This window comes from Mobula birostris, chromosome 29 (genome assembly GCF_030028105.1).
Source record: "Mobula birostris isolate sMobBir1 chromosome 29, sMobBir1.hap1, whole genome shotgun sequence".
NCBI classification, from domain to species: Eukaryota; Metazoa; Chordata; class Chondrichthyes; order Myliobatiformes; family Myliobatidae; genus Mobula; species Mobula birostris.
In genome coordinates, this window is record NC_092398.1 from 18,466,559 (window position 1) to 18,485,001 (window position 18,443).

General features: G+C 42.3%; 1 protein-coding gene across 1 annotated transcript in view; it reads right to left on the reverse strand.

Moving 5' to 3' along the window:
* The window catches only part of LOC140190136 (scavenger receptor cysteine-rich domain-containing protein DMBT1-like), a 62,942-nt gene that overhangs the window by 19,989 nt on the left and 24,510 nt on the right, over positions 1-18,443 (reverse strand). The window contains exons 9-13 of the mRNA XM_072246647.1: positions 14,354-14,668; positions 12,032-12,337; positions 4,534-4,839; positions 3,088-3,390; positions 1,289-1,594 (exon numbers count right to left, since the gene is read on the reverse strand). Coding sequence (XP_072102748.1) covers positions 1,289-1,594; positions 3,088-3,390; positions 4,534-4,839; positions 12,032-12,337; positions 14,354-14,668 — 1,536 coding nt within the window. The remainder of the gene's footprint in view (positions 1-1,288; positions 1,595-3,087; positions 3,391-4,533; positions 4,840-12,031; positions 12,338-14,353; positions 14,669-18,443) is intronic.

Below are 18,443 nucleotides of genomic sequence, written 5' to 3' on the forward strand. Positions count from 1 at the left end.
CAAGTCCTGACCCTGGCGGCTTCCCAGTTCTGAATCAAGTTCTGGCCCTGGCGGTCTGTGACTCCTGTCTTACCCCCTTGTCTGATTCTCTGCTCTGCCCCTCTCGCCTCTAGCCCACGTCCGCAGCCCCCGCCTGCACTTCGGTCTAGTTCCATCGCCGGAGCTGGATGGGTACTGCCTGGTGTTCATTCGTCTTGGTCTTGTCTTATCTTGTCCTTGCCTCCGTGGGGTAAGCCAGGCCGTCTTGCCGTTGCTCCGGAAGTGGGGGTGAAGGGGATCATGTTTTGTCTTGTCTGGTCTTCGCCTCCGTGGGGGTAAGTCAGGCCGTCTTGTAGTAGCACCGCGGGGGTTCATGTTCTGTCTTGTCTTGTCTTATCCTCCGTGGGGTAAGTCAGGCCATTTTGCCGTTGCCCCGCGGGGGGTCGTGAGTCCCGGCCCTATGTTCTGTATCCAAGAAGGGGTCCCGGCTCTCTGTTCTGTGTGTGAGTCCCGGCCCTATGTCCTGTACGCAAGGAGGGCTCCCGTCTCTGTGTTCTGTGTATGTGTCTATGGTTCCATGTACCTGCTCTCCCGAGACCGAGGCTCTGTTTTCCATGTTCCTCCTCTCCCTAGCCCATGACATGTCAATGCCTGGTTCTGAGGTCCGAGCCCGAGGCAAGACCCAGGTATTGGGTCCTTGCCCAGTCTCGGACTCGGAGTCCATACCCTAGTCTCTTCATGTCTCCTCTATTTCTGGGAGCCGATTCCGAGCCCAAGCCCAGACCCTTGGTCCCAGCCTAGTCGAAGTCCTGAGTCCTTGCCCAGTTCGCTATACCCTGCTCCTGCCTTGCTCTCCTGGTATCGAACAATAAACTAAATCTAAATAACCTCACAAGATCTGTCTTGCATTTGGGTCCACCCTTGCTCCCAATGCCTCGCCATTGTGACAGAACCATAACCATGCCAATCCGTTTGATGTCCATTTTCCATTCCTTGAAATGTTTGTATTAAATATCAAAACATCATGGTACGAAATGATCATCCAGTTATGAGTCCACTCTGCATAAAGCCATAGCCGTTCCACTATGATGTACAACGTAACAGTACATTCATTATAAATCGTCCGATTTCAGACTGAAGTAGGCTCTCTTTCGAGCTTCATGTCAGGTTGGTTTTCACCAATGTGACCGTAATTCATTGGGCTGCAGCACCCCTATCCTTCCCCAGAAATATAAGGCAAACATTGCAACTATTTGAGCCACAATTAAACGCACAATCCCAATAAAATTGGTTGAAAATTTCCACTCACCCGCAACATCTATCGCCACGAAGTTACTGTAGCTGGAATTGAATACCTTGCCGTTTATTTCGGTTTCATAAATGCAGGTGTAGTTTCCACTATCAGACACGGTGACGTTCGGAATTCGGAACTCAGCGCCATGGTTTGTCCATTGCGTGGGTACCCAGTCCATTCCTGTATCCTTGCCATCCTTAATTAAGCGAAACATACGTGTCGTATAATATTCGGGAGCAATGCAGGTGATTCGAACACTTTTTCCTTGAACGTACAAACCAAACATGGTCGTCAGGGTGAGCTTCGCACCCTCTGGTTTGCCTGAAAATGTGACAAAATCAACAGTAGAGCTACACAGTTTTTTGACAAAGCTCGCAAAGCCAACAATGATTAAAATTTACATCGCTCATGTTACACTCATTTTAAATATTTGTATCTCTCCAATATATGGTTCCAAGCTTAGCCGCGAATCGAGTATGGTTGGGTATCAGGTTTGAAACCCCATCACATAAAAATCCAGAGCTTCAAAAGTGCCAACAGCATCTTTAAAATTCCTCATCCCTAGGAGAGGAAGGATATTCGAAGATGAGTTACACCTGGAGTCAATTAAAAGACAAGTCCGGGACAGAAGACCTTGTCAAGTTGCTGCCCATCTAAGGGTGATGAGTATAAATATTTGTAGCGACGCCTGTTATCACATTCCGAAGGCTATAATGAAAATTAATCACTGTATAAACTCACAACGATAAACTGACATGAGACTGAGTGGTGTATGTGTGTTCTCTATTGTTTTGGAACTCCTAAATTCCTACCCGAAATATAGACATTTATTTCCTTCTCCAAATGTCGCTGGACTCATTTTGTTTCCCCAACACATTGTAAGTTTATTTGTTGTTTTTTTTTTGTTTTGGCTCAGAATTGGAGTATCTGCTCCTTTTTACGTGTATTTCTCATACTGTAATTTGTGAAAGCACACTAAACACTTCTGCCCTCAAATAGTCGTTAAACTTATTTGAAACTACATCGCGGCTAATAAAGAAGTAGAGTTTGACGGCAAAATCATTGCTGCTGTATTTAAGATTTGCTGAATTTAAGAGGTAACGATCATATTAGATGGGAGCAAGCTTCTCGTAACAAAATTGGAAAATAAGTCTCAACTACGTGTTTCTGTGTGACTGCATTGTAGCGGTCGGAAAGGATGTACAACGGTGGTCAAAACAGCTAACGCATCACAGGCACGAGCCTAGGCGTCAACAAGAATATTTATGCAGGAAGGTGCCGGTAAACGGCCAGCAACAACATGAAAGATCCCACCCACGCTGCTCGTAGACAGTTTTTTTTAACAGTAACACCCACACCAGGACCACCGGGCTCAAAAGCAGTTAACATCGCCAAGCAGTAAGGCTGATCAACACCTCCACCCGCTAGCACACCACTGTAACCTAGCCCCCCCACCCTAATCAACATTACTTTATCATTTACTGTTACTGTTTCAGTGCTACCTTATGTACAAGCACTACTGTGCCTGGCGCTGTTTTATAGATTTACAATTAATCTATTGACAAACACTATCTTGCATATATATTTCATTGTTTTTCTTTATCTCTATTCTTTATCTCATTGGATTTTGTGTGCTTTTATCGGTTCAGGCTACTACAGTAATTATTTCATTATTGTTTAAATTTGTGCATTGCAGGTAATATTAAACAAACTTGAATCTTGAAATACAGTAGGGGTGCGTGCAAATATTTACGTAGCAAGAAAAAAAAATACCTGTATCAACATATAGTCATGGAGCAAAAATATTCACTTACGTGTCAAAGTTATGTTGAGCCATTCACTGCGAGCTGACGTGTAATGTCTGCCTGATATGTCCGTTTGGTATATACAGCTGTAAGAACCTTCTTTGCTTCTGTCGATTTGGCTAACTTTCAGAACTGTAGTCCAATTTGAGATTGGGCCAATCGACGAAATAACGTTGGTGCTACCCGATTTGTAGAGAGAGAACCTGAGGTTCGTATATACCTTGGGGGCTGAACATATGACAGAAGCATCCTGGCCCTGTAGGTACTGACCAAATGGCCGATTCAGGGAAACCAGTGGACTCCGCAGTTCGGCTGGAACACAAATACAATTGATCTGCTGAAAATAAATACGTTAACTTGCGTGATTGCAGACAAAGAACGCAAATACGTTCCTACGTTTAGTCCATACGCTGGAGATGAAAGGAGTGTTGAAACATATAATGCGAATTGAAATAGCACGGAAAGTAACAGAAATTCCCAGAAGGTCAAACAACATCTGAGGGAAAGGAAGATCACTCAAGTCTTCGTCAGAATACCCTGGACATGTTCGAACTGAACTGTTTTCATCTCGCAGATACGACATAACCCGTAGAGAATTTTTAGTGCGTTCTAATATTACTTCCGTAATGTAGTATATGTGTTTTTTTTCTGATCACTGCTGCCATTAAAGCTTTGGTACCACGAATTAACTCTAAAATTAAATGGTACATTTGCCGTGACTGGGGTAAACATTGGAGCCAGTTTTGCGAGCCTGGATAACGGCGAATTTCTTAAATTCAGCCAGTGAGCCATACCTTACAGTGCACAAAGGGTCATCTGAACTTGGTTCATCACAATTAACCGATGGCTAATAACTGGGATGTGAATCTCAAAAGTATACGTATTTGACGCTACGGTTCGATCATTACCCAGTACCCGTTGAACTTCCTTTCATGTGTCCGAAAATAGTTTTCCAAATTTTCAGATAAGATCAATGGTGTGGATTATTTCAAAGAAAAAAAAAGCAAATGCTACTATTGGCTGGGGAGGAGGGCCAACAGTGAGAAACTGCAGACCAATTAGTTCCAACGGGAAACACGTTACACGCTATTAGGAAGTGCGAGCACTTCAGGGTCGATTGCGCTCAATCTGTTCCTACATCTAAAGTAGTGCGGCTGGGTTGTGTAAATGTTCCAGCGTACTTGAGGAGGAAGAACAAGAGGTAAGTATTCTGTCGCTGTGATCCTTGTTGAACATTATGTTCATGTCACATAGATCAGCTTATTAGTAGGTAGCGCCCAATACTAAAAAGTAATCAATGACTTCTGGTTGCATGAACATGCCGCATTTCTCAAAATATTATCGGTTATCATTGACTCATTTTCTCCCATGTTCGTCAAATATTTATCTATAATTTAGTCTTCACCTTAATGTATCATAGCCATTAGTACATCGCAGAAAATTCGTAGCACTTACTAGATACACTCAGTCTCGTTCGGTCACTCTGGGTTGAGTTGTATAGCTTCCCCGATCTTTTAATTTGGTACACGCAAATATAATCTCCCTGGTCTTTGGGCCGTACGTCTTTAAGATACAAAATCGTGGAGAATCCTGGTGTCTTCGCAACGGCCGCGGCGACGTAGGCACTGTTTTCCACCTTGGACAAGATAAAAGTCACACCCAGGTAGTCACTTTGCGCCGAGCACCTCACGCCCACCGTCTCGCCTATTGAGAATACGCCAGATGACCTTAACAATTCAACTGTTGGCTTTGGTGGTTTATCTGGTAAGGAGGAAAAAAAACATAAATATTAATTATTCTTACCTATCGGTTAGGCAGTATAGTGATGACTCAGAAGAAAGACGTTACTTCTTTACAAAAAGATATTTCGACACAAAGTCGCATATAAAGTGTTGGAGGAACTGGGCCCAGCCATTTGCAGGACGCTCCAGATTCCATCATATGCAATCACTTGCAGATTTTAGAGGCAGAGCTTCGCTGCAGTTTCTCTCACTTGCACTGCAACCAATCACCAAACAGGATTCATTAAAAAGGGCGAATAAAAATATTGCAAGTGCTTTCGGAACGGTCCTGCTTTTGACTGTGCCGCTGTTTAGACTGGCTTTGGGTCACCAGGCTTAAGTGACATCAGGTTTGGGCAATATAAAGTATCCGGTAAGCTGCTCTTTTTGTTCTTATTTGTTCATCCCTCGCCTGTTAGTGAGGTTGACTCCAGGGGCAGTGTTTGTACTGAGATCTCTAAATTCTAGGAGCACTGCAGTCTCCAGAAAAACCACATTGTCACAGCAAGCACTGAACTGCAGCTCCTGAGAGAACGTAGTACGGAACTGGAGTTGGAGGTCCACAACCTTCGGCTCATACGGGAGAATGAGTAGTGGATAGATAGGATCAACAGGAAGGTAGCAAATCTTACGTTTTAGAAGACAGGTAACTCTCAGCAGAACTAAGGAAAATTAACTGAAAGTGCAGAGTACACTTGTGGCGGATTCCTTCAATTGAATGTATATCACTTGAGATACTGTTGAGGGTGACGTCCAACTTGAGGGGCATAATGGTGGATGGCACAGTGACCGAACCTATGACCCTGAGTCTGGTGTTGTGGCTCAGAAGAGCAGAGAGGTGTTCAGAGATTCCATAGTTATAAACGAAATTCTGTGGATGGGATGGAGACACGCAGATGGTACGTTGCCTCCAAGGTGTCATGATCCAGGATGTCACAAAGAGGGTCCATGGCATTCTCAAGTGGAAGGATGAGCTACCATGGTAGGTATTCACACCAATGACATCGGTAGACAAGGTAGGTTGATCTTCAGGAGAGATTTTAGTGAGTTTGAACGAAAAAAAAAAGAACCTGGAAGGTAGTAATCTCTGGATTGCTGCTTGTGGCATACGCCAATGAAGGTGACAATAGACTGATTTGGCAGCAAAATGCGGAGTTGATGAAAAGGTGCTGGGGGAATGGGTTCATCTTTATGGATTAATGGGATCTCTTCTGCGGAAGATACGTCCTGAACAAAAGCGGCCGTTCCAGAGCGACGACCCGAGGGGGAGCAATTACCCTACTGTCAGGTTTGAGCTTTTCTGGAGGTGTTAATCTAATCTGAGAGGGAGCGGGAACAGGTGTGATAGTGCTGCGGATGAAGGGTTGCTTTACAAATAGAGGCAGTGTGTACTGAGACGACTAGGAAAGAGGAACTGGTGACAGGGCAAAATTGCAGTTAACAAAATGAGATGCTTATTGAAAGGCGAACAAATCAAAATGGGTAAATACTACATTGAAGGTGCTGTATTTGAATACAGGCAGTGTGCGGAATAATTTGAAGAACTTGTACCACGGTTACAAATTGCATTCACAATGTTGTGGTCATAACTAAGTCATGGCTGAAAGACGATTATAGCTGGGAGTTTAGCATCAAGGATACACATTGTATCGAAACAGCAAGTGGTTAGGTAGAAGCGGTGGCGTAGCTCCGATGGTAAAACGAAAATGTAGTCAAATCATTTATGGAGCTGGTATGGCGTCAGAATTTGTTGAATCGTATTGGGTAAAGCTAAGGAACTGCAAGGGTAAAACAACCCTGTTGGAAGTTATATGCAGAGCCCCAAACTGTAGAAAGGATGTGGTCTGAAAGTTACAGTGGTAGATAGATAATGCATGTCAAAAGGGAAATGCAACGACAGACTTGTGGGGATTTAAATATGCCAATGATCTGGAAAATCAGTTTGGAACTGGATCCCAAGGCAGGAAAATTTAGAATGACTCCTAGATGCCTGTACAGAGTAGCTGTTAGTTGCGCTAAATTGGGGATCAGCTATCCTGATTGGCTGTCGTATAATGAGCCGTAAATGATCGGAGAAATTAAGGTAAAAGAACTCGCAGTGTCAAGTGATGAAACTCTAATATAATTTACCCTGGAATTTGAGCACGAGCTGAAGTAAGATGTTTCAGTATTTCAGTGGAGCAAAGGGAATACAGAAGCATGAGGGTGGAGTTGGACAACATTGATTGGAAAAAAAACACTTGTAGGGATGAAGGCAGATCCGCAATAGCTGGAATTCGAGCAAGCAATTCATAATGTCCAGAATATATAATTCCCAAAGGGCAGAATTATTCTAAGGGAAAGATGACACAAACCACGGATAACAAGACAAATTAAAAACAACATAAAAGCCAGAGAGAGGGCATATGATAGGGCAACAATTAGAGGCAAATTAGAGGATTAGAAGCTTTTAACAATCAACAGAAGGCAACTAAAATAGTCAATAAGTAGGAAAGGATGGAATATGGAAGTAAGCCGGCCAATCATATTAAAGTGTTTACCAAAGGTAAGATACATAAAGTGTAGAAATGAGGCGAGTCTGGATATTGGTCCACTGGAAAACGATGATGCAGAGCTAATAATAGGGTGCAATAAAATGGCGAACGAACTCAAGAACTATTTTGCATCATTCTTCGCTGTGGAGGTCACTAGCGATATACTATAAGTGTAGGAGTGCTATGGGGTCACAACTGTGTGAAGAAGGGTCTTGGGAAACTGAAAAGTCTGAAGATGGATAAAGGTCGTGGTCTAGAGGTATACATCCCAGGATTCTGAAAGAGGCGGGTTAAGACATTTTGGAGGCATTAGTACTGACTTTTCAAGAATCACTTGTTTCTGGAATGGTTCTAGAAGTCTGGAAAATTGCTTGAAGAAGGGAGAGTGGCAGAAGATTGTAAATTATGGGACAGTTTGTCTGACATCAGTGATTAAGAATATGTTCGTGTCGATTGTTAACGATGTGGTATTGGGGCATCTGTTGGAATTACTTGAAGAAATAACAAACAAGATCGATAACGAAGAAATCGGTATATGCTGTGTACTTGTATCTTCAGAAAAACTTTGGAAAGTGTCACTCATGGGGCTGCTAAACAAATTAAGAGAAATGGTATTGGCAGGAGCAAGGACAGCATTCATAAAGCAGTGGTTGATTGGCAAGAGGTAAAGTGTGTACAGAAAAGGAGCCTTTTCTGGTTGTCTGCCGGTGACTAGTGGTGAACACAGGAGTCTCTGTTGGAACCGCTTCTTTTTACGTTACCTGTAAATGACTTGGATGACTGAACTGATGACTTTCTTGCAAAATTTGCTGACCAAAATAGGGTTTGAATTTTGAGAGAGGCTACAGAGGGTCAAACGTATTAAGAGAATGAACAAAGAAATAAACAGATGGAATAAAATATCAGGAAGTCCATTTCAAGCACTTTTGAAGAAGGATATATAAGCGTAGACTATATTCTAAAAGAAGAAAAAATCAAAAAATCTGAGGTGCAAAGGCATGAGAGTCGCTGTGCAGGATTCTCTAAAAGTTAATTTGAGTCTGTGGTGAAGAAGGCAAATGTGATACTAATATTTATTTTTAGTGGATTAGAATAAAAAAGCAAACGTGTAACATTGAGGCTTTACAAACCACCGGTGAGGCCTCACTTAGAGTATTGTGTGCAGTGTTGTTCTCGTTATCTCCGAAACGATGTGTTAACAGTGAAGCGGGTTCAAACGAGCTTCACGAAAATCACCCCAGAACCGAACAGCTTATAATATGAAGAGCGGTTGATGGCTCTGGGCCTGTATCCACTAGAATTACGAAGAATGAGGGGACACCAAAGGGAAACCTATCGCATACTGAAAGGCCTTATTGGAGGGGATGTGGAGAAGATGTTTCCTATCATGGGACCAGAGGATACAGCTAAGAATAAAAGGGCATCATTTTAAATCGGAGAGAGGGAGAAATTTCTTTCGCCAGAATGTGATGAATCTGTGGCATTGGTTGCCACAGGCGACTGTATTTAAGGCAAAGCTTGATCGATACTTGATTGGTCAGGGCATGAATGCATACGGGGAGTAAGTTGGAGATTGGGGCTCAGAGGGAAAAAAGGATCAGACACGATGAAATAGAGAAGGAGATTCGATGGGCACAGCGGCCCAATTCTGCTTCTGTATCGCTGGTCTTAATGTCCTTGAACGGGAAGTCCGATAAAATGTGATGGATATTGCAAAGCCCATGAGTGGCAAAGCCCTACCCACAATTGAACACATCTACTCGTAACGCTATCGTACGAAGACAGCATCCATCATCAGGGAACCCCTCCACACAGGACATGCGTTCTTCTCGTTGCTGCTACCAGATACCTGAGAAACCACAGCACCAGGTTGATAAAATGTTATTATCCCTCAGCCATCATATTCTTGACCAAATTGGCTACTGTCATTTAATTTCATTTGCCCCACACGTTCCCGAAACCTATGGACTGCCTTTCAAGACTTCTTCTTCTCATGTTCTTGATATTCATTGCTTATTTATTGATTATTGTTTTTATTTATTTCTTTTTGCGTTTGCACGAATTTTTGTCTTTTGCACAGTTGTTGAACACTCACTGGTACAGTCCTTCATTGATTCTTTTATGGTTATTATTTTATTGAATTGTTAATTATCGCTGCAAAACAATGATTCTCAGGATCGTAGACAGTGACATATGTGTACTTTAATTAGGAATGTACATTGAACTTTGAAACTGTACATCCTCAAGGAACTAATTTTAACTTTGAACAGCGGTTTCACTTTTAAGAGTCATTGACGAGTCGGAATCTTGAAGGCATAGAAACATACAGCATAGAAAAAGGCCTTTCGGCCCATTCTTTCGTGCCGAGCCATTTAATGGCCTAGTGCTATCGACCTGCACCCTGACCCTAGATAAAGTCATTGCTTTAACGCAATAGTTTCTTTCCCCCGACTGCTCTAGCTTTATTGCATGTCTCAAGGTACAGAAGGTCGTTTAATTTGCCATTGCCCCAGTGCGTAACCGAGTTCAGGAATATGCATAGGATATGATATACGAAGAATAAAACTAAATCACTATTGTATTGATGGAGATGGTAGATCTGTGTGTGGTACGACTAGGGATCAAGATCCGCTTACTTTGCCCATCCATCTGTGAGCATTTGCAAAATCTATGTTAACCACAAATTTTACATGGAAGGTAATAACAAGAGCAAGAGGCAAGCAGCAAAATGATATGCAAATATAGCGGTCTCCCAGTCTGCGTCGGGTCTCGCCAATATATAAAAAGGCCACATCGGGAGCACCGGACGCAGTATATCACCCCAGTCGACTCACAGGTGAAGTGTTGCCTCACCTGGAAGGACTGTTTGTGGCCCTGAATGGTGGTAAGGGAGGAAGTGTAAGGGCATGTGTAGCACTTGTACCGCTTACACGGATAAGTGCCAGACTGGGAGACCGCTTTGCTGAACATCTACGCTCTGTCAGCCAGAGAAAGCAGGATCTCCCAGTGGCCACACATTTTAATTCCACATCTCATTCCCATTCTGATATGTCTATCCATAGCCTCCTCTACTGTACAGATGAAGCCACACTCAGGTTGGAGGAACAACACCTTATATTCCGTCTGGGTAGCCTCCAACCTGATGGCATGAACATCGACTTCTCTAACTTCCGCTAGGCCCCACCTCCCCCTCGTACCCTATCTGTTACTTATTTTTATGCACACATTCTTTCTCTCACTCTCCTTTTTCTCCCTCTGTCCCTCTGAATATACCTCTTGCCCATCCTCTGGGTCCCCCCCCCTTGTCTTTCTTCCCGGACCTCCTGTCCCATGATCCTCTCGTTTCCCATTTTGCCTATCACCTGTCCAGCTCTTGGCTCTATCCCTCCCCCTCCTGTCTTCTCCTATCATTTTGGATCTCCCCCTCCCCCTCCAACTTTCAAATCCCTTACTCACTCTTCCTTTAGTTAGTCCTGACGAAGGGACTCGGCCTGAAACGTCGACTGCACCTCTTCCTAGAGATGCTGTCTGGCCTGCTGCGTTCACCAGCAACTTTGATGTGTGTAGCTTACGTATTGAACGACTACGTCGTGTCTTATGTACAGCATTAGTGCATATGGTTCAAGAAAATGCCTTATACATAAAACTAACAGAGAAGGGGCTGAGGGAGAGATATTGTCATCGTCAGAAACGTTCACATCACTTATAAGAATGTAAGTTAGTCGTGTTAATGGATCAGGATGATAATGCATGCACTGAAACACATCATGTAAAAAATCGAATCGTTCTAACACGACCCTGTGCGAGTGACATGCACATTGTGCAATAAATCCACCTGACCGTAAAACAAGGAGTTCTGCCTCACTGCCTGCCTTTCCTGCGTTAATACAGTGTTCATAAACATGTAATCCGTTGGATGATCTAAAACAATTTTAAACAATCCTCCATCTCTATGTTTATTGTTAATTTAGGAATAAATGTCCTGTACCATTTATTTGTCGCATCTATTTTGTATATTTAGAACTAACATACTATAAGACATGAGAGCAGAATTAGATCATCCCCTGACCTATTACCTCTCTCAACCCTATTTTCTTCCCTTCGCCCCTTCGCTTTGATGCCTTTACCTATCAAGTACTTCTCAACCTCCGCTTTAAATATGCTCAAAACTTTACCTCCACTGCCGTCTGTCGCACTGAGCTCCAGAAATTCGCTGCCCTTTGGCTGAAGATGTTCATACTCATCTCTGCCCTCCTTGTATTCTGAATTTGTGGCCTATATTCCTGTACTACCCCCCCCCCACCCCCCAAAAAATATGGGGTCGGGTAGCTGTGTTATTTTTCACTTATTCCGAGATGCAGTACGGGAACAAATCTTTCTTGACCAAGGAGTTGAGGCCACCCAATTGCACCTATGTGCGTTCTTAACCATAAAAATAGACGTATTTGGATTGTGTTAGGAAAACTACGCGGTCACAAGGATATGTATCAACTACTCACAGAGTGTCACGTAATTGAACCCGGATCGGTAGTGCTGTCATGGCGTCACGCTAACTGCTACACGACTCTGCTGCACTTACCGCAGACTTGTCTCGCTTCCCCTCCCTGAAACCTTCTAACTATTTAAAAGTAGAAATACCTATCACAATGACTTGTACTTGATCACTTTCATCGGATGTATACCGCCTTCCATCTCTTTCCACCTGATATCTGCAAGTGTAGAACCCTTCGTGTCCAGTGTTGATTTGTGTGATGACAAAAGTTATTCCATTCGAATTCGCTGCTGCTTTGATGGATTTCACGTAGGCAGGCTGGCCGATTTTGTAGAGGTAAAACGTAGCACCTTCGTAAAATGACGGCGAAATACAGTCCAACGTTATGTTTTCCCCTTGAGAAAATAACCCCTTCGTCCTCTTCATGTGAATACGTGGTTTCAGCGGTTGATCTAAAAGGAAAACGAGCAAATAATGAGATAATGTCCAATATCCGACGCTGCTTTCTTGCAAGATATTTATTCGAGGTGTTTAATCATATACAGCTTTCTAATACTATTTCTAGTTCCGTAACAAACAAAAGGAAAGTGACGTTTTATAGTGTGAATGCAATATAAATGCACAGTACAGAAACATGTCTGCTATTCATCGAGTCCGTGTCTACGTTCAAACACGCATTTGACCAAACATTGCAGTACCCCACTTCATTCTCTCTATCCTCCCGTCTGATCATTGCAGATTCAAGCATTGGGGATGGGGAAGAAAGCCGAATCACCACTGGAGCAGCATGTTCTCACACGGAAAAGCTACACACTCCACAAGCAGTCACTACCGGAACTTAGGATTGAACCGGTCATTGGGGTCGCCAAGACGAAGTTCCACGAGTTGTTCAGCTGCGGGCAAAAAAAACACTGCGAATTTCAGAAACAGCGTCACTATGAGGTATGCATTTGCAGACCATTTCGAGCTATTGATATTGTCAGTTTGCCATATCAGTTCTGAACATTTAGAGGCACAGCTACTTTTTCTCACAACCACAGAGTATCCATATTGAGTTCTCTATTTCCAGAAAATTGCTTAATTTCTGTCGTTTTTCTCTCTTGTTCAGATCACCTACTGCAGCTCTTTTTGCTTACAGCGTACTCTTCCCCATGTCTGCTATTTAACTACACACACTACCCTTTTTCATTCCTTTCTTTCTTATCAGATGGCGTCATCGTCACCCGTTTAATGCTAGTTATCACGTTCCAGCGTCTGTCGTTAACCCCTCTCTTCCTTGTTCCATCTGCCTATCACTCTTAGTTATGTGCATTGACCTATTCACGCTCAATGAACTGCTGAGATGTCCGCTGTCCATTTGCGGACGTCACAAACTTTACAAAAAATACTTAGTTTAATTTGTAATTGTGGTCGGAGAAGAACTCGTGGACAGAACAGACTGTTCTTGTACTGCGATTTTCTATTTGTCTAGATTGTGCCTGACGGGCTGAGTTCACCATGCTTTACTTTCGGCAGTTGTAATTGATCAAAACAGCCATGCTTTTCTAACTGAACTGACATTGGCAAGAGAAGTACTTTGGCTTCCCTAAGGAGAGATAAGTTGAAATTAGTACATTATAACTGTAGGTCAAGCACTATTTGATGGAGTGTGACTCTGCGCATGGAATACCTTATCACATACCGCATTACAATGGCCTGAATTAACTCCAGATATACAGTTTATTTTATTAGATACACCTGTACACCTACCCGGCAAGATTTGTAGCCTTGCACAGTTTCCAGCCGTGCTGCGTTTCCTGTCGAGCTAGCAACTGGGAAACAAGCGGTCAAATACTAAAGGAACGGCAAATTTGCAGCCCGATATGCCGCAAGGCGCTGAGAGGAACAGCAACAGCAACCTGTCCTTAATGCAACTATGTGGCACTTAAGTGGCAGAAATTTAATGTAGAAAACATGATCAGGAAGTTCAGGCATTGTTTAGATCAAGTATCTTAATGGGGAAGAACTGTCATTTAAGTGACTTTGACCGCAAAATGTTTGTTGGTGCCAGGCGGGGCGGGATTTGAGTATTTTTTTTAAACTGCTGATCTCCTGGTATTCTTACACAGAGCAGACTATATAGTTTACAAAGAATGATGTGGAGAAAACGTAAATTTACTGAGTGGCATTTCTGTGGGCGTAAATGCCTTATTAACGAGAAAACTCGGAGGAGAATAGCCATTCGGGTTCAAACTGACAGGAAAGACCCATTAACTCAATAATGTCACGGTACAACAGTGGTTTGCAGAAGAGCTCCTCTGAATCCTCAACTCGTTAAGGGGGGTGGGTTGTTGCAGCAAGAGATCACACAGCGTTCCATTTCTGTGCATAATAAATTGGCCAGTGCGTGCATTTTGCCCATAAATGAGGCAAGAGACACTTAAATATTACAAGCGTTCCACACTTGGATATTCAGTGGGACTGCTCACCTGAACAAATAACTCCAGCGTCGTTTTTCATGGGACACAAATGTGGCTGAACCGTTTCGTAGGGACATACCCACAAATAGGTCTCTGTGCCTTTACAGTCGAAGCTCTCCGCCCACGCTGGCCCATCCCCTTCCCCAAAATCTCCGTTCCGTGTCGCTGACCGAGCAAATCCGCAATGCATCTGCCTGCAGGCAACGTCTGCATCTCGGAGGTCCCAATACGAAGCGCAAATTGTCATCCATGTTCCGTTCACAAAACATTCAATCCTTCCAGAGCATGGATCTGGGCCATTGACCAGTCTCAGTTTTATATCGGCTGAAACATCAAAATGTATAATCAAGTTAAATTATCAACTCTAAAATATGACACTTCGAATCAGAAGAAAACAATTAACGGGTTCGGAATTTTTTGGTCACTCGCGAGATATATCTTTAAAGTAAAATCTATTATTTTAAAGGCATCTTCTTGGTGTAACAACGGAACGCTAATGTAGCGGTAGTGCAATCACGTTAAAACGCTGGCATTCATTAATCGGGATTCCATTCCCGCCGCTGATTGCAAAGCATTTGTACCTTCTCCTGGTGAAGAACTGACCGTGTAGGTGCTCCTACAATTCACACAACTACGGTTAGGGTTAGTAAATTGTGGCATGCGATATTGGTGCCGGAATCCTCGGGATAGTTCAATGATGACCATAGTGCAATCCACATTTGGTCTGACGCAATAGCGCGTTTCGCTGTAGTTTCCACGTCTTTGTGGAAAGTAACGCTAATTCGTGGAACAATCGATCAGAATTAAATTACTAGCTATGGAACTGAGTCCGTGGCGGACGAGTGGATATTCTTTGAGGAATGGGCTTGTGGTAACTGTCCGGAGACTTCTTCATAACAGAACGGGGAACCTAAGATTCCTCGGTACATTTGGAAAACATTTCCCTTTTGTGTCTGAAACCATATCATTACGTATTGAAAACGTGAAATCAGATCACTTGAATGGGCGTCCATGTTCGATGTGTAAAACCACCAATTTGAACTCTACAATCAGACTGACTTCAACGTTGAATATGTTAGGTGATTTTGTACACTTAGTTCGTTCTATCAAAATTCTTTTAATGTACTAGTTTAACTGGCTGTTGAAATGCGAATGTAATTATGTGTGAAGTCTTTCAAAGTGCATTGCCACCTTGACAATGAAATCACAGTTGGGAACTTAACATCCAGGGAAACGCATTGCATCGAAAGGATAGGCATGTAGGCAGAGGGGTAGGGTGGCTCGCTTTGTAAAAAAAAAAAAAGAGAAAAAAATCCTTGAAAGTCGTAATATAGTATCAGAAAACGTAAAATCCTTATGGGTCGTGTTAAGGGAATGTAAAGTTTAAAAAAGGCCTTGACGGAGTTATATAGAGTGGTTGGAGTGCGGTGTAAAGTAATCACGGTAGATAGCAGAGGCACGTAATAAGTACAGTGTTACGATAGTCATGGTGGATTACAATATGTAGATATATTGGGAAAATGAGGGTGGGTCTGTATCTGAAGAGAGGGAGTGTGAAGCATGACACAGAGACGCCTTTTCAGAGCAGGAAAAGGCAATTCTGAATTGGTTATTGTGTAATGAAGCAGTTTTGTTATGGAATTTTAAATAAAAGAGCCCTTAGAACGCATTAATCATAATGAGAAAGAATTAATCATGCCGTTCAAGAGAGAGATGCTAAAGTCAGGTGTATCAGTCAGCATTCCCACAGAGTCATGGAAATTACAAAGTTAAGTGAGAGGAGTTGGCTAAAGTTGATTAGAAGGGGCCACTAGCAGGGATGACGGCAGAGTAGCAATGGCTGGAGTTTCCAGGAGAAATTTAGGAGTGTAGTATAGATGTATCCCAAAAAAGAGTAAATCTTCTAAAGTGAGGATGGCTTAACGGTGGCGGACAAGGGAAGTAAAAGACAGAAGAATCTTAATTTAAATATAGCTTTAACATTTTGTTTTTTTTTTAATTATTATTATTGACATACTGTTTAGTTTGGTAAATAGTTTCACTCTTATTATACTTATTGATATATTGACTTGATTATTTTAGTGTATGTTTCTTTGTCAATTTTCAATAATAATTAATAAAAAGATTTAAAAATGACAGAAGAAAGCAAAATAACAGGTATATAATGTAACAAAAAGTAGGATGGAATTAGTAGTTTTTTTTTTAGATAACAACTAAACGGCCGTAAGGAGAGAAAAGATGAAACATGGAAGAGAGCTAGCTAATATTATAAAAGCAAATACAAAAAATATTTTGATAGATAAAGAATAAAAGAGAGGCGAAAATAGACATCGGACCACTGCAAAAATGACACTGGAGAGTTAGTAATTTGGGAGAAAGAAATGGCAAGCAACTTAAAAAAAATTCTCCCGTCGGTCTTCAATGTGGACGACAAGAGCAGTACGCCAGAAATTAGATAGTATTGAACAGTAGAAGAGAGTATGGTTGCTATTACTTAGGAGAAGCTTAAGAAGCTGAATGATCTGAAGGTAGATAAGTTATCTGGAATAGATGTAGTAGTTTCCAGGGTTCTAAAAGATGTAGCTGAAGAGATTGTGATAATTATTGAGTTCTTTCAAGGATCACTAGATCCTCGAATGGTTCGACTGGTTCCAAAGGATTGGAAAATTCACTTTTTAAGCCGGAAAGGAGCCAGAAAAAGGAATTTTTAGGTCAATTTGGCTGAGTCTGTAGTTGGGACAATGCTGCAGTCCATTATTAAGACTGATGTTTAAGAGTACGTGGAGGAAAAAACGCTGCATGCTTTCCTTGAAAGAAGCCTTGCCTGAGAAATCATTTGGAATTGTTGACGAAATAAACAGGCAGGACAGATAAAGTAGTGTCATTGAATGTAGTTTACTTTTATTTTCAGAAGGCCTTTGATAAGGTGCCGCACACCAGGCGGCTTATTAGAATAAGAACGCTTAGTGCTACTGGAAAGATATTATCATGAATGCAAACTTAGCTGTCTGGCAGGAGACAAAGAGTCTGAACAACGGGGACCTTATCTTGTTAGCTGTTGGTGACTAAGGTTTTCCTCAGGGGTCGCTGATAGACTGTTTCTTTTCTCCTTAAATATCAATGATTTGGATGACAGAATTGATGGCGTTGTCGCTAAGGTTGCAGACGATAGGAAGATGGTGGACTTGCAATTCGTATTGAGAAAGACTGGACTCTCCAGATGCACAGGTTAGGGGAAAGGTTGAAGAGGTGGGCAAATGGAATATAATGATTACGTGTGGTGCCAGCACTTTGATAGAAGGAATAAAAGCCTGGCTACTTTCTAAATGGGGAGAAAAAAATGGAGCACTCGTGTAGCTTTCTTTTAAGTTTAACTTGCAGGTTGCGTCGGTGGTAAAGAAAGCAAAATACGCTATTAGCATTTTCCTCAAGACGATTAGAATATAAGACCGATGGTGCAATTCGAATGTTAAAAGATATTGGTCAAACCCCACTTATTGAAGGTGATGTGCTGGCATTGGACAGAATAAAGAGCATGTCCACGAGAATGGTTCTCAGATTTAATGTTTCAACATATGAGGCGTGTTTATTTTTAGCTCTGGACATGTACTCACTGGAATTCAGAAGAATGAAGGGGATTTCGCTGAAATCTTTCTAATATTGAAGTTACTAAACGAGGTGGATGTACAGAATATGTTTCCTATAGTGTGAGCGTCTAGGATCTCAGGCCACAGCTGCAGAATACAGGGCCTTCGGTTAAGAACAGAGATGAGTATCAACTTGTTTAGCCTGTGGGTGAAGAATCAATGCCAATTCTGCAGTGAGGGCCAAGTCATTTAATATATTTAAGGCGGATGTTGATTGGTTATTGATTATCCAGGGTCTGCTTCTATGTCTCATCGGCTTACAGCTGTATTATTTTCGGTCAACACAGTCCTGTGCGATGTGGAAACAATAATCCCGCTAGTTTCTGTGTCTATCATGGTTACATCTTACATAATTTGCTTGGATCTTAACCACGACGATTCAGGTATAAAAGAACACAACAAAATAGGAGCACGACTAGACCATCAGGCCATTCCGCTCTGCTCCACTATCT